General features: G+C 55.7%; 3 protein-coding genes across 7 annotated transcripts in view; 1 reads left to right on the top strand and 2 right to left on the bottom strand.

Moving 5' to 3' along the window:
- The window catches only part of TMEM104 (transmembrane protein 104), a 47,489-nt gene extending 38,519 nt beyond the window's left edge, over nt 1-8,970 (bottom strand). For 2 of the 3 annotated variants that reach the window (XM_050908525.1, XM_050908527.1), the window contains exons 1-6: nt 8,935-8,970; nt 7,408-7,532; nt 4,521-4,642; nt 2,468-2,549; nt 1,412-1,511; nt 921-1,001 (exon numbers count right to left, since the gene is read on the bottom strand). In XM_050908525.1, coding sequence (XP_050764482.1) covers nt 921-1,001; nt 1,412-1,511; nt 2,468-2,549; nt 4,521-4,642; nt 7,408-7,452 — 430 coding nt within the window. In that variant the 5' untranslated portion in view covers nt 7,453-7,532; nt 8,935-8,970. Of the gene's footprint in view, nt 1-920; nt 1,002-1,411; nt 1,512-2,467; nt 2,550-4,520; nt 4,643-7,407; nt 7,533-7,785; nt 7,823-8,934 lie in introns of those variants that run through there. The other variant, XM_050908526.1, reaches the window with a different exon arrangement.
- Nucleotides 8,971-9,704: 734 nt separating this feature from the next.
- On the top strand, nt 9,705-13,081 carry NAT9 (N-acetyltransferase 9 (putative)). Of its 3 annotated transcripts, none has more exons than XM_050908440.1 (6): nt 9,705-9,790; nt 10,586-10,695; nt 11,616-11,756; nt 11,980-12,039; nt 12,225-12,319; nt 12,410-13,081. In XM_050908440.1, exons 1-6 carry the CDS (start codon nt 9,714-9,716, stop codon nt 12,554-12,556), a joined length of 630 nt encoding a protein of 209 aa, XP_050764397.1. In that variant the 5' UTR covers nt 9,705-9,713; the 3' UTR covers nt 12,557-13,081. The 3 variants fall into 3 exon arrangements, with proteins under 3 accessions (XP_050764397.1, XP_050764396.1, XP_050764394.1); XM_050908439.1 differs by having other exon boundaries at nt 9,714-9,790; nt 11,980-12,031; nt 12,232-12,319; XM_050908437.1 differs by having other exon boundaries at nt 9,714-9,790; nt 12,228-12,319.
- A 2,799-nt stretch (nt 13,082-15,880) lies between these two features.
- NHERF1 (NHERF family PDZ scaffold protein 1) lies at nt 15,881-26,272 on the bottom strand. The gene is made up of 6 exons (XM_050908369.1): nt 25,880-26,272; nt 19,354-19,515; nt 18,387-18,540; nt 17,763-17,803; nt 17,106-17,204; nt 15,881-16,976 (listed from the first exon to the last, which is right to left on the bottom strand). The coding sequence occupies exons 1-6, from the start codon at nt 26,270-26,272 to the stop codon at nt 16,824-16,826; spliced, it is 1,002 nt and encodes a 333-aa protein (XP_050764326.1). The 3' UTR covers nt 15,881-16,823.
- Nucleotides 26,273-26,826: the final 554 nt, after the last annotated feature.

Below are 26,826 nucleotides of genomic sequence, written 5' to 3'. Positions count from 1 at the left end.
GTCTTACACTGGCATAAAGCTGATGTAATGTAGTGGAAAAAAACCAGCCCATCACGTCTTTGTAAGGTGGCCACTGAACAAGAGAAAATGTCACTTTCCACAAGAAATGGGGCCTGACAGGCTCAAAACTGCACAACCATGGTGTCTGATGATTTTTTGGCTCTGCACAGCATTTCAAATGTACTGTTTTACAAGTTTCAGAGTACCTAACATTGTAGTTCGCATTTCTATCGCATGCAGCAATAGAGATGGCTTTATTGCAGTACAGTTACAAGTTTGTTCCCTGGCATACAAGAGATATTTAAAAGCAAAAAGACAAGACAGCTGCCTATCATATGCACACCAGGGACCCTTTCAGCAGCTGATGTCCCAACTGCTCTCTTGGTGACTGCCCAGACACACGCAATTCTCAGTTACTCTCCCCGGAAGTCTCTCTCCTTCAGACTGATACTTACAGGGTTCAGGGAAGCCCAAACATCTTAAATTCTCAAATGCTACAACCAAGATGGAACTAGCAAACACTACAGCTGGGCTCTACTGCTTTAGACAGTGGAGACCACAGAGGATAGATGCAGTTCAGAGTCAGGTTAAGGGCAGTCAGAAAAGGCACTGACTTAAACTTACCTGTCCCAAGAAACCAGGCCCATAACCTGCAGTATTTTGGCTAGTTCCGCTACCACCACAGCACCCTCCCCTTCATGCAGGTTCTGGCCCACCTGGCCCATAAATACTCTGCTTTGTAGAAACACCACACAGGGGGATGAATCTAGTCCACAGAGAGAAGGAACAACACTTTTGGGTGGAATCATCACAAACTCAGGATGCAAACCCACACTGAGAAGCACACAAACTAAAGGAAAAGCCATACACACAACATGCAGGAGGACCTGAAGGGACTTTTGAAAATGGAAGTCACTTACCTTTATTGAAGAACATGGAAGCCATCTGGCCCATTTCCACCCTCTCAGTGATTTCAAAGATATTGGGTGAGCCACGTCTCTCTGCAAGTTGAAAACAAGTGTTTCAACCAGTCCCTCCAATAAACCCAGAGGCCAGATTATCTGAAGACACTCAGGAAGCTCTAGCAACAGTTTGGAGGACAGTATGTACGACTCCACAGCTCCAGAGTCACTGGTCCAATTACTCTGCTGAAGCTAGTTTAAAAGTGTTTTGAAAATAATAGGTTCTCATCTTAGTGACCTAGAAGGAAAAGATCTTTATCAGACTGCAGAAGGTGAACTGAATTCTCAACGAGTCTTATCTTGCAAGTGCTAAGGACTTTGGGATGTGAGCACGTGGAATTAAGGGCGAAATGGACAGAAGAGTCGTGCTCCACTTGCTGGAGCCCACTGGGACACTGTCTGCAGAGAAGAGGTCTCGGATTCAGTGAAAGCATGAACTCGGTACTTACGAACTGACAGGATAGGTCGTGTCTCTGCTCGCTCATAGCCATCTTGGAGGAGAACGTCACTGTCAGATACTCCAGAAGAAGAATCCTCATCATCATCCTCCTGGAAGAAAAGACCAGACCACTGCTGAGATGTCTGCTACCCACAGTACAGGCTGTGGCACCACCAGTGTCACGGTCTCACTTCCAGAAATGCAAAGGAAGGTCCCAAACAGGGATGGGCAGGACATGCAAGCAAAGGCAATACCAGAGAGCCCTTGGCCCGGGCTTGGGATCCTGTGGAGAGCAGAAGAGGGCACTAGCAGAGCAGGCTGAAGTGAGTGGCAGGCTCTGCTGTCCTAGCCTAGGTCACATGCACAGAGCAACAGTGTCCAATTCGTGTAGTGATATGTGGCACAAGGAAATTAGAAACTTCCGCCAGATCTGCAGGGTTGCAGAACTGGTAGGAAAAAAAATAAAACTCCAAACATATATAGTCTTAGCTAGTCAAAGCAGGCAGGTCTAGCTCCTAACTCCAACCCACTAACAAACAGGCAGGGATCTAAATCAGTGCAAACAATTATGCCTCGCACTGACCCAGAAAAGCCACTAAAGCCAGGATCCAAAAAGCCACAAGTAAGTTTTACAGCAAGGACATTCTTCGGGACTGTCCACGCCTTGGGATACAGCCCGAGTGACAGCAAGGACATTCCAGCCTGTCCCAGTTAAATGACCTGAGATCAGCAAGGATTTATAGACCTCAGCACACTCCAAATGGCACCAATATATTGGCTGCCACCTCTCCACATTCACTGAGCAGCGCTTCTGGGCAAGGAGAGCGCAATCAGTAAGAAATGTGAATAGCACAGGAGATTTTTCAAAGCAGGAGCAGAAATTCTGTCTTTAATGAGCAACCCCACAGGGAACTAACAGACATATTTTATATGGCAAAGTTAAGTACAGTAGAAATTTATTCCTTTAGAGTTACTAATGAGGCAAGGCAGACATGCAGAGGAATCTCAGGCAAGTCCTACAGGATAAAAGAACAAGAGAAAATGGAAAATTAAGCCCCACACGAACCTTGCGTTTTTCCATTCTCTTCCATCGCAGCTGGGCATTTGCAGCAGCCATGGCTTCCACCACAAAGGTCGTAGTCATATAGCTAGAGAGAGAAATTCAACTGATATCAGTAATAGTCAAGAACTGTCACCGAAGGGAGATGAAGAATTATTCCCATCTGTTTGTAGGAGCAAACAAACCAACCAAAACAACCCTTTCACCAGCTCTCCGCACACACTGCGTTTTTGGTACAGTGTTTCATCTCAGTTTGCTGCTCCCTTCTGTTCTTGAGATTAAGGTGTTCAAGCAGACCACAAAATGCAGTAAAATATAACATGCCTTCAGATATAAGAAGACGTTTTAGATATCTGGAAGGCACCTTCCTAGTGATTCTGTGGATTGAGGAAGGCAAGGACTTCCTCCTTTGTTAGAAAGTAAGTTTCCTTCCTCTTTTTAGGGCCTAGGATGAACACAGTACTATTCTGAAGCTTATCTATTAGGGCCTGTGGCAAAGGTACTATGGTTCCTTAAAGAATCTTACAAATGGCATCAGAAGCAAAGCAGCAATACAAGACCAAGGAGCAGATCACACGTGCATACAAATACACTTTGCTGGAGGCCAGGGGAAAAGCTGTCCAGGGAGACAGTGAGAGCCGCTGATAGAAGGAATATCATTATCTCAGCTAAAAACAGTCCTGTAATAAAAAAAAGCCTCAAATCAATCTTATTTAAGGCTTTAAAGTGGTTTCTCACTGCTTCAGGAACTGGACTCGCTTATCAAGTTCAAATGAGAGATTAGTTTTGCAAGAATAAAAGAAGGCAGCCCTGTCCTGAGGCCCATGTGGCAATTTCTGCCCAGACTCTTCCTGCACTGAAGGGTCCCCAGCAGGCCTGAGGAAGTCACAAGCAACAGAACAAAAGCGACGGGGCAGCACAGCTCCCAAGGCACGTAATACTTTGAGCTGCGTCTTCTCCGTTTAATCCAGTGCAGTTTTGGAGGTTTGTGCTCTTCTGCTGACCTTGAAGGATTGTCTGCTGGTGCTGAGTTTCACACATCGAATTTATGCTTTCAAACTAATGTACCTAAAACGACTTGCTTCCAAAGCTCCCAGTGACTGGTACTCCCACAGTTTACATTTTATCAAGCCTTTGCAGCATATAGCTTTGAGGTGAGGAACTTACAAGCATTACTACAGTCAGTACTGACCATACAGTACCTCTATATAGCAGCACCTAACAGATCCGAAAAGCACCGCCTCCAAATCAAAGGCTCATTCAGGCTGACAGAGCTGGTCGCTGACAAGAAAGGAACTTCTAAATTCCATTCTTACAAACGGCAGGAGGGGATTTTGTTTTATTTTATTTTAAAACCAAGCAAGAAGCAAGCAGAGATTCACAGCCTGCCAGAAGACGGCAATTCTATTAATAACTACTTAGACATCAGTGCTGTATCAACAGCCTTCAGCTCCACCTGCTGCTCCAGCAGGGAGACATCTGGGCAGAAGCTCATGGTGAGCCAGCGTGAAAAATCATGAGACCAGCTCCAAGGTCTCGAGCAGCAAAGGTGGGGGGGCAGAATAAGACAGGCCTGGCTATACAGTAATTTGTTTTCCTGACACTCTTGCAGCTGCCCAGAGCATTGCCAGAAGCCAAGAGAAAGCTAACACAACAGGTCTGCATCACATCTGCAAGTCACAAAGCAGAGAAATGGTCTTGTGTCACCTGTGACCTGGCTAGTGTTTGGGGAACTGATCTGTGACAGGGGCAAGCGTGGGATGTATCCACAGCGAGGACAGTGTCAAACAAGGAAGCTAGGAGAAAGGTCCCAGAAGACTCTGGACTGGAGGAAAAAGTCTTTCCCATCGGTCAGGAAATGGGATGTAGCACCATATTGCAGGCAGTCAGAAAATGCATCCCTCCAAATAAGGTCCACAGGCAACACAACTGCAGAGACCAATGCTCAAGCAGCAGAGGGACAGGATCGCTCAGAAAAGCAGCAGAAGTCTTAGCACTGTCCTTACAGCCCCACCCAACTGAAACCCCAATCCCCTAAAGACACATACTCGTGTCCTACCTCATAAATCCCAGGAACATTAGGAGAACGAGGCTGACGAGCCACCCTGCTGTCGCGAAGGCCTTCGGCATGGTTAGGGCTCCTGTTCCGACGATGAGGTTGAACATGTAAACCAGACCGACCTGCAATCATCCACACAATCCAACATGAGAGTTTGCAGCTGTGCCAGAGATCATCCAAGACACCTCACATATGTACTGATTTACACGGAGAGAGCAATCTTTGAGCAAGCAGGGTGGGAGCAAGCCCATGCTAGAAATAAATATAAGAGGGGACTGATAACCAAAGAGAACAAAGTGAGTGTCAGCACATTTCTGGAGAAACTGATACTCCTCTCCATTTTTCTAACTATTTTTAAATATTGTTTTTTTCTTTCTAACTTTTAAAGTTAGAAAGCACGTGAGCTTTTTGGTTCTTTGTTTTCAAATCCACTGCCTTCTACCAGAAGGGTCTACACTGTGGGGTGGGGTCTCTCCCTGTTTTCTGGCCTGAATCTAAGTAGTTATGACTACGTACATAAGTTACCTTTCAGAATCTCTTGTTCTTCTTTATTCTTAGTCAAGCAGGAAGTTTCCAAGCAGAATTCTAATTCAAAGCCTGCTTGCCATTTTACCAGTAAGCAGCTGAGCATATTCTGAAGAAGGGATTTTACTTCTGGAAGGGAAAGGATTTTACCCTCTCTGGCAATGAGCTTTTTTCTATCCAGGTGCAGAAGATAAGGCAAAACAAGGCCAAGTGCAAGGTCCTGCACGTGGGTCAGGGCAATCCCAAGCACAAATACAGGCTGGGCAATGAGTGGATTGACAGCAGCCCTGAGGAGAAGGACTTGGGGGTGTTGGTTGACGAGAAGCTCAACATGACCCAGCAATGTGTGTTTGCACCCCAGAAAGCCAGCCCTATCCTGGGCCGCATCAAAAGAAGCATGACCCTGATTCTCCCCCTCTACTCTGCTCTCGTGAGACCCCACCTGGAGTCCTGCCTTCAGCTCTGGGGCCCCCAGTGTGAGAAGGACATGGACCTGTTGGAGCGAGTCCAGAGGAGGCCACAAAGATGCTCAGAGGGCTGGAGCAGCTCTCCTATGAGGACAGGCTGAGAGAGGTGGGGTTGTTCAGCCTGGAGAAGAGAAGGCTCCGGGGAGACCTTGTAGCAGCCCTCCAGTACTTAAAGGGGGCCTACGGGAAAGATGGGGAGGGACTCTTTATCAGCAAGTGTAGTGTCAGGATGAGGGGTAACAGTTTTAAACTGAAATAGGGTAGATTAGATGTAAGGAAGAAGTTCTTCACTGTGAGGGTGGTGAGGCACTGGAACAGGTTGCCCAGAGAGGCTGTGGATGCCCCCTCCCTGGAAGTGTTCAAGGCCAGGTTGGATGGGGCTTTGAGCAGCCTGGTCTAGTGGAAGGTGTCCCTGCCTACGGCAGGGGGGTTGGAACTAGATGATCTTTACGGTCCCTTCCAACCCAAACCATTCTATGATTCTATAACTGTGCACCTGGACAGGACCCCCCCAGACTATAAATTTCACTGAACTCAAGATCAAAAATTGCCCCAAAGTTGTTTTTTGTTTTGGTTTTGGTTTTTTTTTAATATAGGTCAGAGTCTCTCCAGAGGAGAGCCAGTAAAGAACTGTGTCTGAGTACACTTTTCTGGGTGTGGAGCAATTAATATCAGAACTATTCCCCAGAGACCCTGCGAGCCCTTCATTCACTGACATAAGCACAGCAAATTCATCTTTTGACGAGTCCCCCAAGAACAACGAAAAAAATCAGCCATTGCAGCTTGCAGGAAAGTTCTTTTCATTCAGCTGGCAGAGCTGTCATTCCCTGAGCACAACTCAAGTGCCCAGGGCCATGACTTACTCTTCAGTGAAGGACTCTCAAAAAAAACACCTCAGGTGATTTTCCTTGACTTTGGTCAAGTAGACAGAGATGAGAATGGTGCCCATGTGTTCAGTCTGGCTAGACATCTTCAGGGAAAGAGGAGAGAGTCATAGCCTTTGGGATTTGACTCTAGGAAATTCATGCAACACTAACATAACAACATAAGAGCAGGTGACGCTAATCCTTTAGGGTCCAGACATCCCAGTTACTGTCTTGTTCTCCATTTTCTCAGCTGTGACCTATTTCTGCAGCCTAATACCCAGTTCTTCTAAATTCAATCGTTAACGTGGGGATGAAAGTTTTAAAGCATTTGAAAGCCAACACACAGATTTCAGGACTGGTTCTACATTTAGTGAGTTCACTTCAGAAAAAAAAATGTTTGCAAAGCACTGTTTTTAAGAGCTGACACTATATGAACACTTGTGGCTATGAAAACCAGTATTTCCAGTTACATAGGAAAGCAGTAATTGGCTCTGCAGTTTCACAGGACACCACATTACAAGGAAGAAACACCTTGATTACTGATTTTAAGTGAAGCAGTTTAAAACAAATTACTACAACAGCTACAAGTAAGTAAACTTTAAGAAATTCAGGGGAGAACGTTATATAAAGTAAAAAAAAGAGAAGCAAAGTGGGATGCTTTCAATGTCACCATCCCCCCTGTTTATGCTAGCTTCACGTGACAATTTGGGTTGATGAAAACATTAACAAAATATAAGAAAAGTGGGTAGAAGGATGCAAGAGCTGGTATGGGACATGAAGCTCTTTTTAACACTTTTAGAACTATACCTTAAGCAGACATCATCCCTTTACATTATATAAAGTGATCTGTGATGTAAAAAAAGACCCCAACAACTACAAGTACTGAGCATTTTTAAGTACCCTTTGATCTCCATCACCTCTTGAAACACTGAGGTTATGTCCATGGGAAAGTAGGAAATGAAAACACAACATCGAGAGAAGAGGATTTTGAAAAGACTTGTGAGCAAAACCACAAACAGCATTACTTACATAGGGAGAGTAAAGCTCTCCTGTATCAGTAATGCCACCAGCCATGTTGAAGGTGGTGGCGAGGCTCAGAGCAAAGCGAGAAGGGTGTTTTCAGGAGGGTGTTTTCAACTTCTATTGCCTTTAACCTAGGGAAACATCATAAAGTTGCGTTAGCTTTGTCGGAAAGAGGAGGAACTCCCAAGTCAGCTTTTGCACATCAGTCTTCTGATATTTGAACAAAAGAGGATTTCAACAGGACCTTGCACTTCAACAGATATACCCCACTCACCAGCACTGCCTGGTTCAATGCTCTACGAAAAAAGTTCTCGTACCTGTTAAACTAGTTTAAAAGTAACCAAAAGGCCTTGCCCTTTCACGGCATGCGATGACCAAACTTACCTTCTCCAAACAGCCAGAGGGGCCATTTCAGACACTAAAACCTCAAGAGGAAGAATGCCTGACTTGAGGATGATCTCATACCGCTGCTTCTCATGCAGCTACTACTCTTACAAAGCACGTGCCTCCTGCAAGTCAAAGCAGTAAAAAACAGCCTACAGTCTCTCCTCATAATCTCAAGTACAGAAATAAGTAGACAAACAAAAATACTGGACCTATGAAAAACACCCCAAGATGTTTTGTTACACATACCATGGTTTCCAAAGCAGAAGTATTTGAGGAACTTCACATTGTCTTAGAAAAACTACAGGGGGAGGGGAGAACCCAAGCCTTCTGAAAGGTTTCAGTCAATAAATAATTGGCCATAGTTGAATTGCTTAAGAGCTTTATCAAATTCTTCATACTTCTATATGTGCTCCTACTTAGCCATACCAACTGGGACAAATCATCAGCGCAAACTTCACAAGCTAAGAGCACTACTAAAAAAACCAAACAGTTCATAAGCTTACACACACACACTAGATGACAGAAATCAATCAGGCAGCACAGCAAACTGTGGTCATAACCAGACCGCCCTCAGAAAAAGAGGCCAAACGTCTTCTTTTATAACAGACCTCGACTCTTAAGCCAAGCTTAACAAACCAAGAGAAAGCTGCAAGACCACGGGCAGACTAACAGACACCTCCGGGACACAGCCGGGGAAAGCGTGCTCGTGCAGGGCACCCACCCCAGCCCGGGAGGGGCCCTACCCCAGGGCCCGGAGCCTACCAAGGCCTCCGGAGCTCCCCGGCCCTGCCACTTCCCAGCTCCCCCCGGGCCTGCCCCCCAGCTGGCAACGCTGCTCGCCCAACCTGCCCTCCCCGGGGAAACTCCCCCCGCCCCACAGAAGCCCCCTACAATCCCGAGAGCCACCCCCGCGGTCCAGCGGCCTTCCCCCCCCGCCAGGGCCCTGTCGCTCCAGGTCACCACCGCCCCACACCGGGATCCACACCGGGACCCTCCCCAGGCCCCACCCCGCACCCCCGCCTATGGGACCCCTCCCCAGGCCTCACCCCACGCTCTCCCTCGCAGAGACGCTCCCCAGACCCCACCTATGGCGGCCCCCCCTCCGCCTCACCCCGCACCCCCACACCGGGACCCCCGGTACCTCACCGGCAGCGGCTCTCGCCGGCGACCCCCGCTCCCTCATCGCGAGGACCCCACCGCGCACGCGCCGCCCACGAGGACTTTCCGCGCACGTGACCACCTCCCGGGGCGGGGTGGGGGCGAGGTGAATGCGCCAACCGCGATTGGACGCCGGAGTCACGTGCGCGTCGGGGGGTCGGGGGACGGGGTAGGGGCGGGTCGGGGACGGGGTAGAGGCGGGGCGGGAAGGGGTGTGGGCGGGTCGGGGAAAGGGTAGGGGCGGGGCGGGGCGGGGCGGGGAAGGGGTGGGGGCGGGGCGATGACGCGCACACTGCTCGGGGCGGGGAGGTGGGGGCCTCTGCGCATGCGCGGAAGGGCGACGCGGCAGGTAGACGTTTGCTCCCGGTCCCGGCTCTCCCCTCAGGCCGCGGGTCTCCCCTCGGGCCCCGATCTCCCCTCAGGCGCCGGGTCTCCCCTCAGCCCCGAGGCCCGCCGTGTGTCGGGGCAGGGCGCCTCCACCACCACCTGGGTGATGAAGGGTTGAGCGGCCCCTGTCAGGGCAGACCCCCGGCCGCTGTTGGGGCTCCGAGGGCAGTCGGCACCGATGCAGCCCTGCCCTGGGTGAGGGGAATGAGGGGGGACGCGGGAAGGCTGCTGGGTGGGGGATCGGTGTGAGCTGGGGCCTGTCCGCACAGTGAGAGCGGCCACTGCTGGCTCCCGAAGGGCTGCAGGGCGTGCTGTCCCATCCCTTGGCCTCGCTGGAGACACGGAGTGGGGTGCTGGGTCTCTTTCTCAGTGCAGAGGCCATGAAGATTAACCAGAACACTGTGCTGCAAGGACAGAGGGTGACCCTGGTGCCATACACTTCTGCACACGTGCCCCGGTACGTGGCTCATGTCCTCCTCTGATACTCTACGCTGTCTGATTCACTTCTCTTTTTAAAGGGAGTGTGGTGTTCACAAAGGGTGCTGGCTTGACAGCTGCAGGGCCCTCTTCCTCCTGGGAACCGCACAGTGGAAAGAGCACTGATAGAAAGGCAGTCGGTTTTGCCCTCTGTGCCTGGCAGCAGACATCCCTGGCAGGTCTGTGCTCTTTGCCAGGTCTACTGACAAAGAGAACTTCATCTGTGCCACCATGTACCCATGGAAAGGGGAATACCTGTCTGTGAGTGAACCGCCAACAGTTCTCTTGTTCGTTGATGTCTTTCCCTAATGACAGTGGAAGAGCACAACTTCAATGTGTAAAGCCAGATGGATGTTTGATAAATTAGAAGCAGGCATGCAGGCAGTTTGTGAAGTGTCGGCCTGGGCAGCTGCAGCCTCAGCACAAAGATGCCAGTATTACTCATTTTGTCAGTGTCCGGGAGATGCTGTGTCCATCTCAGTTGGGATGAAACGTGCCGGAACTCAATGCTCAGTACTTTTAAAAACATCAAGTTTGCATCGGGCACTCTTCAGACAAAGGTACAGGATGGACAAACTTGCTAAATTTCCATGGAGAACACCAATTCCTGTGTTAGATAAGGGAGAGAGGCTTGTGGATACTTTCAAGTTGCTATGAATGCCAGGCTAGTGTTTCCAGAACCGGTTTATGACAGCCTGATCCTCAGAGCACTTGTGGAAATCAGACTGTGATGCTGTAGCTCAGGCAGTGATCTGGTTCTGGGTCCCGTTGTCAGGTACCACGAGTGGATGCAGTCAGAGGAGCTGCAGCGCCTGACCGCCTCTGAACCACTCAGCCTGGAGCAGGAGTATGAGATGCAGCGCAGCTGGCAGGACGACGCAGACAGTGAGGATCTTAAACATTTTCTAAGGGTGGGTGGGAGTGGTGAGCAGGTCCCTTCTGTCCCGTAAAGGACCCACAGTGGGCTGAGCGCGCCCGGTGAGTGGGCTCGACTTGTTGAAGCAGATGCGATGTGAGACCTACAACAGTAGCTTAGAACTGGCTTTCTGTTTATAGCTGGTATATGCTCAGGGAAGCAGAGAATGTCCAGGGCTGTTGGTGTCGTTTTTATGCAGTTTTTCAAAGATTACAGTGATTTACTTCCCCGAGCGTTATGTGCTGAGCTGCTCCTGCACAGTCAACACTCCCCAGGTCTGATCGTCATAAAAAGGTGGAAGGGGGTTGTATTTTTCCTTGAGAAATTGAATGACTTTACCTGGTTGAGGTGTGCTGACTGAATTGGTTCCCTGGCTCTCCTACAGGTAATGAATCACTGCCCATAAAAGCCTGGTAAAAATATAGTGAGCTGCAAAATACTGAGGCTGGCAAAGACCTCAGTCTGGAACATTTGACTTAGATGGCATTAAAAGCCTTACTAAAAGGAAAAATAATACGGACTAGGTGAATCACTAGGTCTCAGTCTCTTGTGCATCAAACAATTCTTTGCCGAAACTTGCTGCAGAGTGAGACAAGGAAGGGAGACCTCAGTCATGGGATGAAAGTTTTCGTGCTCCTTAAATAGGCTGTTTCTAGTCTTGGTGTCTACATCACCGTCACAATGGGTTTTTCAGAATATTTCTTATATTTCTAGGGATGGGAGCAGGCACACTTGGCATGGGAGGCCTAATTATTAGCTCTTCCTCACTGTTAACATGTGGAAACTGTTGTTCCTCTGTCCATTGCATGCCTTTAATTTCATCCTTCATTAATTTGTGAATAATTCTCAGCGTGCCCTGAAAAAGCTGCTACGTTTTTGTTTTCCCCAGAGTGCACCTTCATTGTGCTGGACACGGAGCGGTGGTCCGGGCAGGCGTGTGCGGATGAGGACTGCATGGTGGGGGACGTGAATCTCTTCCTCACCGATGCTGAGGATCCAACTTTGGGCGAGATTGAAATTATGATTGCAGGTCAAGTTCTGCTTCATAGCTTGGACCTTTGTCACCGTGGCTAAAGCCAGCTGCAGACAGATGTTACGTACAGCAGCTTTTTATTCTCACTGCTTTACCGTGGCTGTTCAGTCCTGATCAGCATCCTTTGCTGGTCCAGGTCACAGTCTCTTCTGAAAAGCGTCCAGCATGGCTGATTTGTCTCACGTAACTGGATGCTGACTTCTGTGGCTGTCTCTTTCAGAGCCCAGCTACCGAGGCAGAGGATTTGGCAAGGAGGCAACTCTGATGATGATGTCCTATGGTAAGGGTGGCTCAATGCACGGGAACGGGAGTACAGTTGGGATGTGATCTAGGAGCACGTATTCCCAGTGATACAGACAGGGTAGTAAGGGATGCATCTGCCCCAGAAATTGGTGTCCTGTGCTTTCATAGATGTGGCAGCTGAGCAGGTAATAGAAATGCTTCTCCTTCTGGTTTCTTTTGCAGGAGTGAGAAACCTGGGGATCACCAAATTTGAGGCTAAGATTGGTCAGGAAAATGAAGCCAGTATCTGCATGTTCAAAAAGCTTCATTTTAAGGAGGTGTGGTAACAGCCCGTCTTCTACCCAGAGAACGTGAGCAGCGTTTGCCCTGTGACTGGGATTGAGCTGCTTTTCCTCTGTACGATACAGGTTGCTGTGAACAGCGTTTTCCAAGAGGTGACGCTGAGGCTGGATGTCAGTGACCAGGAGAGACGATGGCTCCTGGAACAGACAAACCACGTGGAGGAGAAGAGCTACGTTGAACTGAAGCTGCCAGCTGGGGTGCTGGAGACCTGACAGACACATCCAGACACAGGCCTGGTTTCCAGGGTGGAGTTGGACGCTGTTCCAAGGTCTGGGTGTGGAGGACACTGGGGAGCCAACACTGCACTTGACTGTTTTCATCTGTCTCCCTTGGTTACTTTGTCATCTCGTCAACTTTGCACCTTGTTGCACCAGCCAGGAATACTGCCTGAAATTTGGAGCTGGAGAACAGCCACTAATTCACAGGCTTGACTAGGAATGACTATAACCTTATGATGCTGTTCCAGCAGAGCCTAAAATCACCAGCAGTTAATTGATTCCTGGAGCCACCAGTTTCTGGACAAGCAGCACCCACTGTTCCTTCTTCCACTGCCCTTAGAGCAGGATTCATCAGTTCAACAGAGGCAGTCTCAGTACGCTGGTAGCTCAGTCTGTTTTCTCTTGAATAAAAAAAATGACAAAGATCTGAGGTGCCCGAGCACGATCTGGGAGCAGTGGGGCTCGGCTGCTCGCTTTGGCTGCTGAAAAGGTGATTTGAAGTTGTAAAGGACAGCAGAGACTCTTTGAACCCTATTTTCTGGGGTGTGGTGGGTTGCAGGGGGGGCACTGCTGGATCCTGGAAGTGAGAGGCCCAGGTGTGGGTGAGCACAACCAAAGGGCAAGTTAAGATGATGAAAATTATTGATGTCAGCCGACCGAGACTACAGCAGAGCCTCGCCACGATCGCTGCGTAACGGGGGGACTGGCAGCTGCAGGAGGCTGCTGAGACAAAACCCTGTGAGTTTCAGGGCCATGCTTTGGACCTGGAAACCTCAGGCCATCGGTGAAGGGATATTGCACTTCATTTTACCAGGGTGCTTTTATGAAAGCAAGGAGGAGGAGAACACAACTGAAAGGAGACAGAAGAGTGATCCCCTGCTTCAAGGAGCTCAGGGCTTGCTCTGCTGAGCCTGGAGGCTCCGTTCGCTGCTCTCCAGTAAGATGAATGGGGGGAAAAATATCTCTTATTGGGGGCAGATATATTTAGGGCAGGAGCTAGCCAGCTGGCCTCTGCTGTGATGTATCTGAGATCTGTGGCTGAAGAAGAGGCACTTGCCTGACTCCCACTGGACAGACTTTTTAATACAGTTGTTTAGCCTGACCTTTCCTGCCCTACGCAGCATGCTCTCCACAGCAGGGAAGCTTGCTCAGAGGAGAGGACAGAAGGTAAGGAGGATAACTGACGCTCCTGTATGTTTTCCCAGTGTAATAGCAGCCGTAATGGCTAATTCTAGACCAGAAATTATTTGTTCCAATTACGCAGTATCAGGTAATAGCTTTCAGATTTGCCCAGAGATATTTTTATCAGAGATTGGTAGACTGTGGCATTTTTAGCGTTGCTGTGCCTGTATATTTAGGGCCTGGGGGTTTTAGTTTTCCTATTTTAGTTAATTTAAATACATCATGCCTGTGACTAATATTAAAACCAAGCACGGGAACAGCGTATCATGGTATTTTAAACAACAAGTATTTAGCGTGGATTTAGTTGTAGCAAAAGCTTTGTGCAGTAATAAAGTGAAGAGCGGCTCTACTTCCAGCTGGGATTACCATGAGAAGGGCTACTAATCCTCATGCTCTTCGTCACCTGCTGCAGGCAGGAGTGGATTCTGCCCCCCAGAACAAGATTTGCAGAACCTGCCGGGTGAACTGCTGGCTCTGTGCTCCTTCCGTGGAGCATTTCATCCCTCTGCCAGAGGAGCAAGGTTGGACTGGCAGGAGAGATGTAGCTGGGGTGGGATTTGCTCCCCTAAAAAGTGACCAGGGTGGGAAAAATAATTTCTTTTAACCCCTTCTGCCAGGTCCGAGGGGGGCACAGTTTAACCGTGCTGCCCTCCCCGGCCCCGCCGCGGCTCCCCATGCCCAGCCGGTTGCTCTGGAGCCAGTGAGCGCCCCGCTTGGCATCCCCAGTCCCCCGGCAACGCCGGCACACTCCCCCGCCTCCATGGGCAGCTGGGAAAAGCCTTTGCCCTGGCAACCTGAAACAAAGTTGGGTCTGTCCCGGAGCCATGGCCCTCCCCCAGGGCTGGGGGGGGTCCCCGGCAGGACTCAACTGGGGTTCCTACAGGGAACCAGTGCTCAGGCTGCTCTGACTGGGCGAAGAGGCAAAAGATGGTCCTGGGACCTACCAGGTGCCCCCACTCCTGCCCTGCATGGGTGGCCCCAGCCCGCAGCATCGCACCCCATCCCAGGCAGGGACACCCTGCTTGCCCCAAGGGGGTGAGGGTGGGAAAGGAGGGGACAGGGACTCACCTCCGCTCAGCAGCACTGCTGCAGAGGACACGACTTCGGAGCATGAGGCAGGTTGAAATGGGCTCCCCCAGCTTCCAGGGAGGAGTGACAGCCTGCATGTCCCCCGCAGATGTGGTGGCACTTGGTCGCTTGGTTGTCATTTGAGCTGCAGACCTCTGCAACCACTCGTCTGCTCAGGTAGAGGAGCTCGTCTGGGGGTTTGGAGCATGAAACAAGAGCATGGAGAAGGGGAGGAAGTAAAGATGCCGGGCAGAGGCCAGGGCTGCAGGTCCACAGCCCTGCCTTGTCCCCAGGCAGCCACCATCCCACCCTCCCTGGCGCAGCCGTGGTGCCACCAGGCCGGCCCTGCTGAGCCACCCAGGCACAGCGTGCCCCCACGCTCGCCCGCTGCGGCAGGAGGGCTTAGCTTGGCCGTGTATAAACTGCCCCGCATGGGCTTAAAAATAGCCCTGGGAAGTGGGCAGGGTGGCAGAGCCCTGGGGGCACCCTGGCCCCACCACGCTGAGCCCCCAGCCCCTTCCAGCCACGGCACCATCACCAACCCCATGTTGAAACACCTCTCTGCCCTGCTTTCCTCTGCTTCGCTCCCCAGACAGGGCTAAGATCCATCAATTTAGAGGGACAAGCAACGCTCTCCCCACCGATCCCCCCTGCCTCCCCCCAACCCAGGATGCAACCCTGGGGCTCGGGCTCACCCCAAACCTCCCCAGAGGGGCTGGGGGCAGATTTGGGCTGCCCCTGGCAGAGCTGCTGCCCTCCAACCTGGGCAGCAGACACAGATTAGAGCCTTGCATCACCCACCTCCCCCCCCCCCCCCCCCCAGCTCTCCCCCGGGGGATTAGAGCCCTTTAATCACCCCGAGGCATTAACCCACACTGGGACCAGCAGGTCCCTCCCCGATCCCCCCAGCCTGGCCCCACTGGGTGCTGAGGGGCACCCAAACCAGCCCCGGTGTCCCCCGCTACTGGGAGTGTTACCTGCCTCTTCCCCCACCCGCTGTGGCACAGCGAGCCCCGGATGAGCCCCCACACACATTCGGGCTTCGGAAGGATTTAGCCTTAAACTGGACACGTGAAGTCAGGAAGGTTTATTCCAGTAAACAGAATTTCTCGAGCTCGACAGTACGACAACACCCGATCGCAACACATGGAAACAAAACATCCACAGGAAGAATTTCCACAAAATACATTTAAAAAAAAAAAAAAAAAAGGTGTGATTGGAAAACTCTTATTTTAGAAAAAAAAAAAAAGAGTCTATTGAGAAGCCTTTAAATTAAAGTGTGTCGGATTCAAACCCTGATGGGCTGTCTCCAGGAGTGAGCAGGAGCAAAGGAGATGATTATTGCTTGCTGCGCTGGCTCCAGACACCCTCTCCTCTCCCCAAAATAGCCCCGGGGGCAGGGTGCTGGGGGCTCCCCGCCGTGCTGGGCACCCGTGTCCCTCCTTGCAGCTGGAGGGGCAAAGGGACAGGGTCATCATGGACAGAGCTTGCCAGGCGGGGGTCAAACACCCCGGGCAGAAATCGCTGTGGTTGGTGGCTGGGCAGGTGGGGTTTGCTAAAAGTCACTAAAAGTCTCAGGTTTTGCAGTTAAAGGGCAATTTGGGGGGGTAAGGAGGGTTAAAATGGAGATGGGATTTGGGGTAGGGGAAGAACTAGGGAACAGCAGGGATCAGAAGTGTTGGGCATCAGGCCACCCCAAATCCTTGATCCCCCCCAAACCCCTGCTTATGCCTACCAGGGTGTGCAGGGCTTCAAGGCAGGGCTGGAGGAGCACCCCGGGGATGGGCTCACGGGAGGGGGCACGCCCCAGCTCTTTCTAGCCTAAAACCACCGCCCAGGACCCCGCTGCAGGGATGCTCACTGGCCACTGAGCCCCATTGCTCAGGTCAGGGTGGTGGGGAGTAGCCCCGCATCCCCGCCAGGAGCCTGTGGTGGGGAGGAGGGGGGGATGCAGGAGAGGTGGGTGCGAGGCCGGGGGGACCAGCAGACCCTTGCCCCCACCCTGGGGCCTTCACAGGTTGCTGAACAGTTCGTTTTTCTTGCTCCAGTCCATCTGGGGTGCCCGCTTGCTGGTGCGCTTCTGGTGTGCCCGCTCCTTGGCCACCGCCAGTGGGATGTTGAGGTCCAGGAGGGAGCCGGTTGCCGAATGGTGCTTGTCACCCTCCTGTGCGTCAGGCTGAGGGGCAAGAGGCTGCATCAGCCCCACTGTGCCCCCCGGGACAGCCCCACGGTGGGGGCTCAGCCCAGACCCCACTTTCCAGCCACCGCTTCTCCCCAGCATCCCCAGCCCTACCTCACTGTGGGTCTCGCCGGAGTCAGAGGATGCAGCCAGCGGCCCAGGGCTGGACGGGTTCTCGGACACTGAGTTGGACTGTGGCTCTCCACCATTTTCCTGGGGGGAGCAGGGAGCGAGCGTGAGCGGGGCGGCTCCAGCCCTGGGGTTTGGGAACGGCCCCCGGAGTTGCGAGTCCCAGCCAGGGTGCTGTGAAATCCGTCCTCCCCACACGTAATCCCCTGCGAGCTCCAGGCTCATAAATACCTCTAGCGCTGCCCATCCGGGGCGGTGAAGGATTAAACTCTGGCCTGACTGCCCTGGCTTTAGGGGGAGGAGGAGGAGGAGGAGGAGGAGGAGGGCGGCTGCAGGGCTGGATGCTACTTCCCTACAGCGGCACAAGGGCTCCCAGCCCTGCAGCATCATGAGGACGGAGGAGGAGGAAGGCAGGCATTGCAGCCACCTCTGTGACACTCAGCCCCACAAGCAAACCCCTTCCTGGGGGGCACCAGCTCCCAGTCCCCTTCCCAGTGGCAGCTGCTCTTGCGTGGCAGCCTGGGAGCACTGCGGTCCCTGGTGGCATCACCCACCCACGGGCAGAGGGGACACCTAAACAGGCAGAATCCCTGCCTGGAGACTGGCATGGATGGGATTAAAAGCAAGATGAGGCTCTCTTACCTTCCCTATATCGCCATTGGCAACTGGTTCTGGCAAGGGACCTGCAGGGCGAGGACACGGGCGCTGGGTGAGGATGTGTTCGCTCCGCACCCTCGCCAACAGGCACAGCAGTGCCCAGCAAAGGCTGCACGTGGCCAGCGCTCACCCAACACCGCCCAGGGTCTGGCTGGGTCCCGAATTTTTTAACCCACCCCTCACAGCCAGCCCTGCAGCACAGGGGGACGCTGCCGGGCACCAGGCACATCCCCATGATGACAGCCACGACGTGGAGCCCAGTGAGACCACCCCCCCCATCCTCCCGGGGACCACCGTGACAGCAGGGAGGGGGCCACGGCTGAGCCGAGGCTGCAGAGGAAAGTGAAGAGCGGCTGCTGCCTGTTCGCTCCCCAAGCCATAAACCCACCTTCCCGCAGAGCCCACGTCAGCCCCCCGCCCCAGCACAGGGCCCTTGGCTAGGCAGGGAGATGCCAAAGCCGTGTGACGCTGCTTGGCCCCAGGGTGATAAGACCTCCACTTCCCAGGGCTCAGGGACTCCCCCAGCACCCCCAGGTTTGGTGACAAGGTGACACAGAGCTGGCAGAGGTGGCACAAATGCCTCTCCCTGCAGCACAGCCCCCAGCCCACCTGCCAGGTGCTCCTCCGAGGGCACCACTTTGCACTTCTTGAAGAACTCATCCGTGACGACATCCACCACCAGCAGCCTGGTCTCGTCACCGCCCGCCTTGATGGCTGCCACCACATCACCGTGCTGCTTGCCCTCCATGCACAGCCCGTTCACCTGTGGGCATGGCACCATGTCACTGCTGGGGCCAGGGGACATCCGTCCCTCGGGAGCTCCGTGTTGGGGCTGGGTACCAGCCTTGGTACCAGTCACAGCCCCAGCACGGCCACCCCACAACCCCCGCAGGTATCTACAGCCTCACGGGGATTAGCAGTGAAGCCAGCAAAACCTCATTAAAAGCAGATTTTCCCTCTGAGTGATTAGCACGGGATCGTACAGGCAAAGCTGGCAGGGAGCGCCCAGCAGGGCAGGGACCTGGGGCTGGAACAGAAGATGGGCAGCACAGGCAAGGCACAAAGCCCTCGTGCCATGGCATGGTCCCCAGAGACCCCAAAGTTTCACCCCAAAAGAGGCAGCAGCCCCATGCCCTGGTGAGCAGCGCGGTCAGAGCTCAGCCTGTCCTTGCCCTCACGGGTCACCATCCCTCTTGGCACAAACCCTGGCCCCATCCCCACCCCGGTCACAGCCGGCAGCATGGCTTGGGGCCATTGTGCAGCTTGTCCTCAGCCTGCCCCATCCCAGGGACACTCCTGCTCCGGGCAGGGGACAGTACTGCTGCTGCTTAACCCACAGCCAGCTAATTAGTACTCAGCCCCAGCCCTCTGCGGTGCTGTTCCCCGCCACCCACCCGCCTGCGCCCCTGGGTGGGGACAGGCAGGCTGGTGCAGGTCGGGCGGCTGCATCGTGAGTCACCGCTGACACTGGGGACACTGCGCACCGTCCCAGCAAAGGGCGGCTCCCTCCCGGGCACCGGGATGCAAGGGAGCACCGAACTTATTGAGGAGACACCCCCCTCCCGCCCCTGCATACCTCGATGATGCGGTCCTGGGGGGCCAGCCCCGCTGCCTCAGCCGGCGAGTTGGGGTCGACAGCACGCACGTACTGCCCCGGGCGGCTTTTGTCACTGTGCAGGTTGAAGCCGTAGCCATTGGGGCCCTTCTTCATGTGGCATAGCCGAGGCCGCAGCTCCTCCTGCAACAGGGACAGCCTGTGGGAAAGCTGCTCCTGGAACCCCCAACACCCAGGGACAGCACCGGACACCTGCTTGGGTGGCAAGGACATCATCCTCTGGTGGTCACCCGCACCCACAGACACCTCGAGCTGGAACACAGGGTGCCAAAACACCCTATGAACCCAGGCTCTACTTAATTAATTAGGTGCAGGGCACACTAATTGCAGCAAAACATTAAAGAAACATGTTATTACATGTGTCCCCAGATGATGCTCTTCGTTTTGGGATCAGGATTGCAACTGCCACATGAAGGTGGAAGAGGAAGCACAGCCCAGGCTGCTAGGAAGCACCCCCACCCCTCCCGGGAAGCCTTTACTACTGGAGAAGTCTCAGCCACCAGTACAGGTCCCCTCCATCACCCCCTTGCAAGCTGCAGCCCCCCTCCCCAGCAAACCCAGCCATGGGGCCAGTGGGATCCCCCACCCCAAAGCACCCCGCAGCCATTGCCGGCAGGGAAGGGGCACATGGGGCTGGGGCAGGCAGCTGGGATCCAGTCAGAGCAGTCCCGATGCCGAGGCGCCTCGATGCCCCGGCACGACCCTCTGCTATTGCAAAACAGAGAAACCAGCTTGACCGGGGCGGTGCGATGTGGGATGTTCACCTCTCCAGGAGGCAACACCCAGCTCGTCTGCGCCCAGTTTCACCCTGACCTGCAGATCCGCCAGCACCCGGACCTGGGGAACCTGACTGAGGCAGACACAGCCCCACACCCGGCCCCCCACAAGCCTTTTAAGAGCACAGATCCCCACATTGTGAGCAGTGGGGAGAAGCAGGAGCATCTCCAGGAGCCTGGCAAATAGGAGCTGCCTTCACTCGCCTGGCGGGGAGTGGGATGCCCAGGAAGCATCGAAGGAACCAGGTGACACGAACCAGCTGCCTGCATGCAGCGCTGTCAGAACTGCTCCGACCCCAGCACCCAAACACCACTTCTACATATTTACATGTAAAATGGTTTGACCCTGCTTTAACCACCAGCTCCTGGGCTTTGGTAGGGCTCTCCCAGCAGCCAAGCTGCGCTCGAGCTCCTGAAATATTCCTCATCAGAGGGTTTAATATTTTTTCTTTCTTCTGAGATTGTTCTCCTTTGGTACCCATAGCATCACTGGGGACATGCACTGCAGGAATTTCCCCTACCGCATCTGCACCGTGCTGCTCTTCACCCCCTGTACAGCACGTTCCCTTCTCACCATGAAATCCCCTTTGCCCCCTGCCAGGAAAGCCTGGTCCTCGTGGTGCTGGCACCCCATGTCTGGCAGCGCCGCAGTGGCACAGGGTCACGCATTTGCAATTGCTAAGCCCAACGCTGCGATAAAACCCCATCCTCTTGCACGCCTTCCTGCAGGGTCAAGGCCAGCTGCCGCCCCGGCACCGCTCACCAACACCCCAGGGAGGGAAGCGCACGCAAGTACCCAGCCGGGCCTGCCGGGGAGCGAAGGTGAGCCCGGGATGCCGCAGCGCTGGCAAGTCACGCAGGACCTGCTCCACCCGTGGCTGGGCTGGGCAATGCCCACTGCAACAGCCCGGCTGCACCCCAAGGAGCTGGTGGCGTCTCCTCCGCAGACAGGCAGCAGGTTCCCTGGCTGGGTGGAGGATTGCGACACCTCCACTTCGCCCTGGCCACCCCTCGGTCCCCCCATGCCAGGGGTCTGGGCTGCGGGCTTTGCCCCAGTCCCCGTGCCTGGGTGGCAGCAAGTTCACAGGGTGCCCAAGCTGCTGTGACTGCACCCTCCACCCAGGCAGCAATCCCTAGTGAGGGTGGGGACAGGGAAGACCCAAAACAAGGCCAAAAAGCAGGAGCTGGTGGAGCCTGGAGGAAGGTAGCACCTCCGCAGGTCCCTGCCCTGGCCCCGGGAAGGGGGTTTGGGCTCTGTGAGCACCCACGCTCCCGGTGCCCTTGGCAGCACCACGGGGTTGCTCCACGCCGATAGCTCAGGACAAAGCCGGAGGGAGCACCCAGCAAGCGGCGCTGGCAGCACTCCCGGGCGAGGAGGAGGAGGAGGAGGAGGAGGGAGGACTTGGCTCCCACCCGTACCAACAAAGCCCCGGCAGCCTGGGCTCCCCAAGACACTGGGGCCATGAATTTTGGGGGGGGGGGGAATAGCCCTGCAGGATAGACAGATGCCTCGGGGCAGGGGGACACGTCATGGCAGCAAGGGAGGCACCAAGCCCTCAAAGGCAGCCGGCGAAGGCAGGAGCACCCCGTGCAAGGGCAGCCCGGCCAAGCCGTGACCCAGCCCCGCCAGCGGCTGGCAGCTCCTCCCGCCCAGTGTGCCAGGCCACCTTCGCCCTCCCCGAATCCCTCATGCCAGCAGAAACCCTGCGGGCAGCCACCGTTCTGCCTCCCCGAGAGAAAAAAAAAAAAAAAAACAAAAAAACCACAACCATAAACGCATCCCAATCCTCCAGGGGCCGTATCCTGCCCGTCCATGGGGCGAGCACCCCGCAGTAGGGCATCCCTGCAGCCCCAAAGTGTCCCTGGCCAGAAGAGACCCGAGGTGAGAGAGTTTGGGGTCGACACCCGGGATGCAGAGAAGCCCCACGGCTGTGGGACCGGGAGCTGGATAGTAGGAAAACGGAAATGCCCTTAATTTCTATAAGCTTCTGCGTCCTCTCCTCCAACGCCAGCAGCCCTCCCACCGTGCTGGGGCATGGATTAGCCGGCAGAGCCTCGTTACAGGCAATTACAACCTCCGGTGGGAAGCGTGGCGGGGGAAGCTGGACTCAGCCCCCAGCGTGGGCATCCTGTGCCACCCCTGTCCTCTGCACCCAGGGGTGGCAGAGGGACATCTCCTGCCCGCAGAGATGCCCGCTTGGGATGGGGAGCTCAGTGGCATCGCATCCCTATTCCTGCCCTGGAATAGGACTTGGGGCACCTCCGGACCCTTCTCCCTCCAGGAGCGTGCCAGACCATCCCTCCCCAGCACCTTCGGCCACCCAGCAGGACCAGCCGGGACTCAGGGACCCCAACTGCCCAGCATGCCAGGACCCACTCCCCAGCTCCCAGCCCCCCAACAGCAATTTCAGGACAGCTTTTGAAGCCCCAAGTCCCAGGAAACTCCCCACAGCCCTACAAGCAGCAACAAGCCCGTCGGCAGCAGCGTTCCCGGTTACTCAAAGAGAAACACAACGGCTCGGAGGATGCCTGGGCCAGTAAATTCACACGGGTCCCGAAATCTGGCGCACGCATTCGGGCTTCATACAAAGGGGATGCAAAGCAGCCTCCTTGCAGCATCCCCGTCACGTCCCGTTTGACTGGAGCTGCTTTTCATGCAGCTGCCTTGAGAGGAAATTTAATTCATTTCCTAATTAGACACCAGCTACCCCCAGTGCAATGCTCCCAAATAGGGGGGATCTGCTCCCTGTTATACCCCAAAACCCAGCCCTGGGAGGCTCACCCAGGTTTTACAAGGAGGGATGAGCGTTGCTGGCAGGGAGGGCTCTAATTTAGCACTAAATTTGCAAGGGGGGAACCCCGGGGCTGGTAGCAAAAGCCTTGCCCTGGTAAAAGCAGCCCCAGCCCGTGCCAGGGCGCTGGCCTGGCAGCTGCCGGTGCTGTTCCGCTAACGCCGTGCCATTTGCACAAAACTTTCTCAAGACACTCCCGAGCAGCTGAAGCCTCCGGAAACGCAGGCGGGGGGAGGACGAGCCGTCACGGCTCCCAGCCGAGCGCTGGGGACAGTCTCTGCGACACAGGGCCCCCAGAAGCAGGTGTGGCCTCGGGGGTGTAAAACCATCACCTCGCTGGCTCGGCGCCGCAGAAGAGGGGTGCACGGATCAGCTCCCCGGGTGCCTCCAGGGAGGCTCAAAACCTCCACCCCAGCATCAGGGGGATTTGCACACCCAGGGTTTTATAGGAATGAGAAGGGAGCCCATGACGACCCTCCCAAAACCTCCTTAGCCCACGCCCAGCACTGGGAGCCGAGGGGGTGTCCGAGCCCCCTGGCACAGGGGAGTCCTGACCGTGCAGGACCCAGCGGTGTTTGGAAAAAGGCTGGATCCTGCCCAAAGGTGGGAGATGTTAAACCCTCGCTCGGCCCCGGGCAGGGTGCGGGTGCTACTGGCTGGCTCTCCCGGTAGTGAGTGTCTCCAGGCTCGTTAAGCAAATAAAGGCAAGTCCGGCCCAATAAAGCAAACAGGACTCTGACACAGGCAAACCTCCCGCTTCCCACCACAGCGATCCCAAGGGAATCCCACCAACCCAGGGGGCTGGGACGGGGCTGCTGGGGGCTGCGGGGGGATGGGGCAGCAGGCACCGGCTGCCCGCCAGCAGCCGGAGAACAGGCACGCCAGTGTGTTCCCAGCTCGCCAGAGAGAAATCCCTTTCCGCCCGCTCCGGCTTGGCTCGGCATCCCACCCGGCATCTTCCCACTCTGCTTGGTGGGCGCCCGGCTGGGGCGACGTCTCCAAACCCGCTCGCCTTTGCTCTCTTGCCCCGAGCACCCGGCCCTGCCCCCAGCCGCAAGATTTCCTGCTACCTGTTGAGAAACCATCCGGGGCCATGCAGCAATGTCACCCCATGTCACCCACGTCACCCACTTCCTGCTCCCGCGCAGAGAGAAACCGCCTGCGGTAACTCTGCACGGGCTGCGCCCCAAGCCTGCACCCCAAGACTGTGGGGCACCTCCAGCCAGGGCTGCCCCCCCCCCGCCCCCCAAAACCCGTGGGGCATCTCCAGCTTCCCGGGCCCTTTGCATCGCTCCGGCCGGCACAGCCCCTGCGAGCAGGCAGCCACCCCGCAGCATGTTGGGGCTCCGTCCCCCTTGGGGACTGCCTGTCCTCAGCCCCCCCAGGCCTGGCAGGGGACTCACTCCAGCTGCATTAATTACATCCCTTTTATTTTTCCCAGCACATGGAGAGATCTGGAAGCGGAAAGCGCAGCACAGACGGTTTCACTGGCCCCGAGGGAGCGCTGGCACTGTGACATACGGGAGAGCAGGGACGCTCGCCCCGCACGGGGCAGCACGGCAGCCCAGCACGGGGCCAGACCCGAGGGACCAGGGATGCCGTGGGGGACAGCGAGCAAGCGGGGCAGTGACAGGGGCAGAGCCTGGTTGTTCCCAGCTGAACAAGCCCATCAAGGAGGTGCCGGAGCAGTGCTTTAGCCAGGCAGGGATGAGACCAGTGTCCTGCAGTGGATCAGCCCAACTGGGGGCAACGGGCAGCCGGCATGAGGCTAAAGTCCAACACGAGACACAACTAATAAAAATACCTGATCCTCAGCAAAACCCTGCATGACAACAGCTCAGTGAGGCACCAAAGTCTGCCTGGGGCTCAGCACTGGCACTGGGAAGGCCCCGCGGCACCAACCCTTCACAGCTGGTCTTTGGGAGCAGGTCATAAGAGGTCCCCAGAAGGTCCCCCACCCCGGGGACATCGGGAGCCTGCTTCCTGGGAAGACCATCCACATCTCTGTTGTAACAGCAAACATATGTTTTTGCTGGGTAAATAAAAAAGCACTATTATCTCCAGCAGCCCAGAGCGTCTCTTAGGAACTGCTCTGGGCAGGAAAGGTCAGCTATTTCTCAATTCCTCACCTTTCTACATCGCTTTGTTTGTGCAATCGCTAACTCCCACGCGCCGCTTAAAGCCGACATTCCTGAATTAGTAAGTGTCTGGACGCGGCGACTGACCGACAGGATCAGTCTCTCTGGCCGAGGAAGGGCTCTGCCATCTCTGCTCTGCAGCAGAGACCGGACACGCTCATGGCACCAGTGACTGCCACCAACACCTGCAGTCACAGCCCCCCCAAAATACCCTCTGCCACAGCTTTTTTTGTTGTATTTTGGAGCGGGTGAATGCCACGTTCAGCCCAGCCCCGGGCAGGGGCTCACCTGCACGTCGAAGCTCGCCACCACCCTCGCTCCCTCTTGCTTTTCTCACCCCGTTTCACCGGCCCTGCAGCACAAGGGCGGGCCAAAGGGCTCCGGGACACGACGGGCTGCTCGGTTATGGGTCCAAACAGCCCCGTGTGCCCGCCCACCCCCACTCGTCACCCAACATGGCTGGCAGAAAAAAGTGTTAAGTAAAAAAAAAAAAATAGTTTAAAATAAAAAAAAAGGAAAAGCAGCAGGGCCTGGCGGGGCCCGGTGCTCTTGGGGAACCGCGTTTAAAGCAAAGCAAAAAAGAAAGAACCAAGAGCGAAACCACACAGGGCGCCCGGGGGAGGCCGGGGCAGACGCGGCGGCTGCTGCTCCTGCTCGCTCGGCTGGAAGGCGACGACCGGGGCCGGTCCCGGGAGGTCTCGACCCTCCCCCCCACCCCGGACACCACCCCCTCCCCACGAAAACTTTTCAGCGCCCGAGCTCCCCCCGGCCGCCCATTTACCCGCTGGCCGCCGCCGCCGGGCTCCCGCGCCTCGGGTTCCGCCGGCTCCGGGGCCGCCTGCCCGCCGCCTACGGGGGACTCGGTACCCGGCCCGCCCCGCTTTTGCAGCTCCTCGTCGGCCACCGGGTCCACGACGAGGAGGCTGACGGCACCGGCGGCGGCACGGATGCGCTCCACCACCTGCTGATGGCTCTCCCGCTCCACGTTCTCGCCATCCACCTCCAGCAGCCGGTCCCCGGCCCGCAACCCCGAGCGCTCGGCCGGTGAGCCCGCCTCCACCTGCCGGATGAACTGGCCCGGCTTGCCCTTCTCGCCGTGCAGGTGGAAGCCGTAGCCGTCCGGCCCCCGCTCCAGGCGGCACAGCCGCGCCGCGGGGCCCGCGCTGCTGCTCATGGCGGGAGCGGCTCCGCCGCCCGTCCCCGCCGCCCGCGCCGAGCGCCTCTGGGCGGCTCTCCCCCCCGCCCGCCGCTCTTATACCCGGGGGCGGGGCGCGGGACGGGCGGCCGCCAATCGGAGAGCGGGGCGGGGCGAAACTCGCCAAACAAGGAGAGCGACGGGGCGAGGTCATGCAAATATAGAGGGCGAGGTTATGCAGATCGATCGGGGGCGGGGTTATGTAAATGTCGTCTCGCCCCACCGGGGCGTCCCCGGCTCGGTGCCGCGGTGGCGGCGGGGTCCTGCCGCCGCCGGCAGCGGGGTCCTGCGCGCCCCGTGGGGCCGGATCTCTCCCGCGTGGGGTCGGACCGCTCCCCCGGGGCCACCTCCGCCTCTCCCTGCCAGCCGGCGGGGCCCGCCGGGGCGGCCCCCACTCCCCGCTGAGCCCCCACCGTGGGCCGGCTCTGCCTCCCCCCGGGGTCGCCGCAGATAGCCCCGACGGTGGCTGGAGACCGTCGGGGCGCTCCCTGCTCGTCCGGGGAGCACACCTCGGCCTCTCGGGGCGCGTCCTC

The sequence above is a fragment of the Gymnogyps californianus genome, chromosome 19 (assembly GCF_018139145.2).
Source record: "Gymnogyps californianus isolate 813 chromosome 19, ASM1813914v2, whole genome shotgun sequence".
Classification (NCBI taxonomy): domain Eukaryota; kingdom Metazoa; phylum Chordata; class Aves; order Accipitriformes; family Cathartidae; genus Gymnogyps; species Gymnogyps californianus.
Note: the sequence above shows the minus strand (reverse complement) of the source record. Positions and strands in the feature narration are given on the sequence as shown.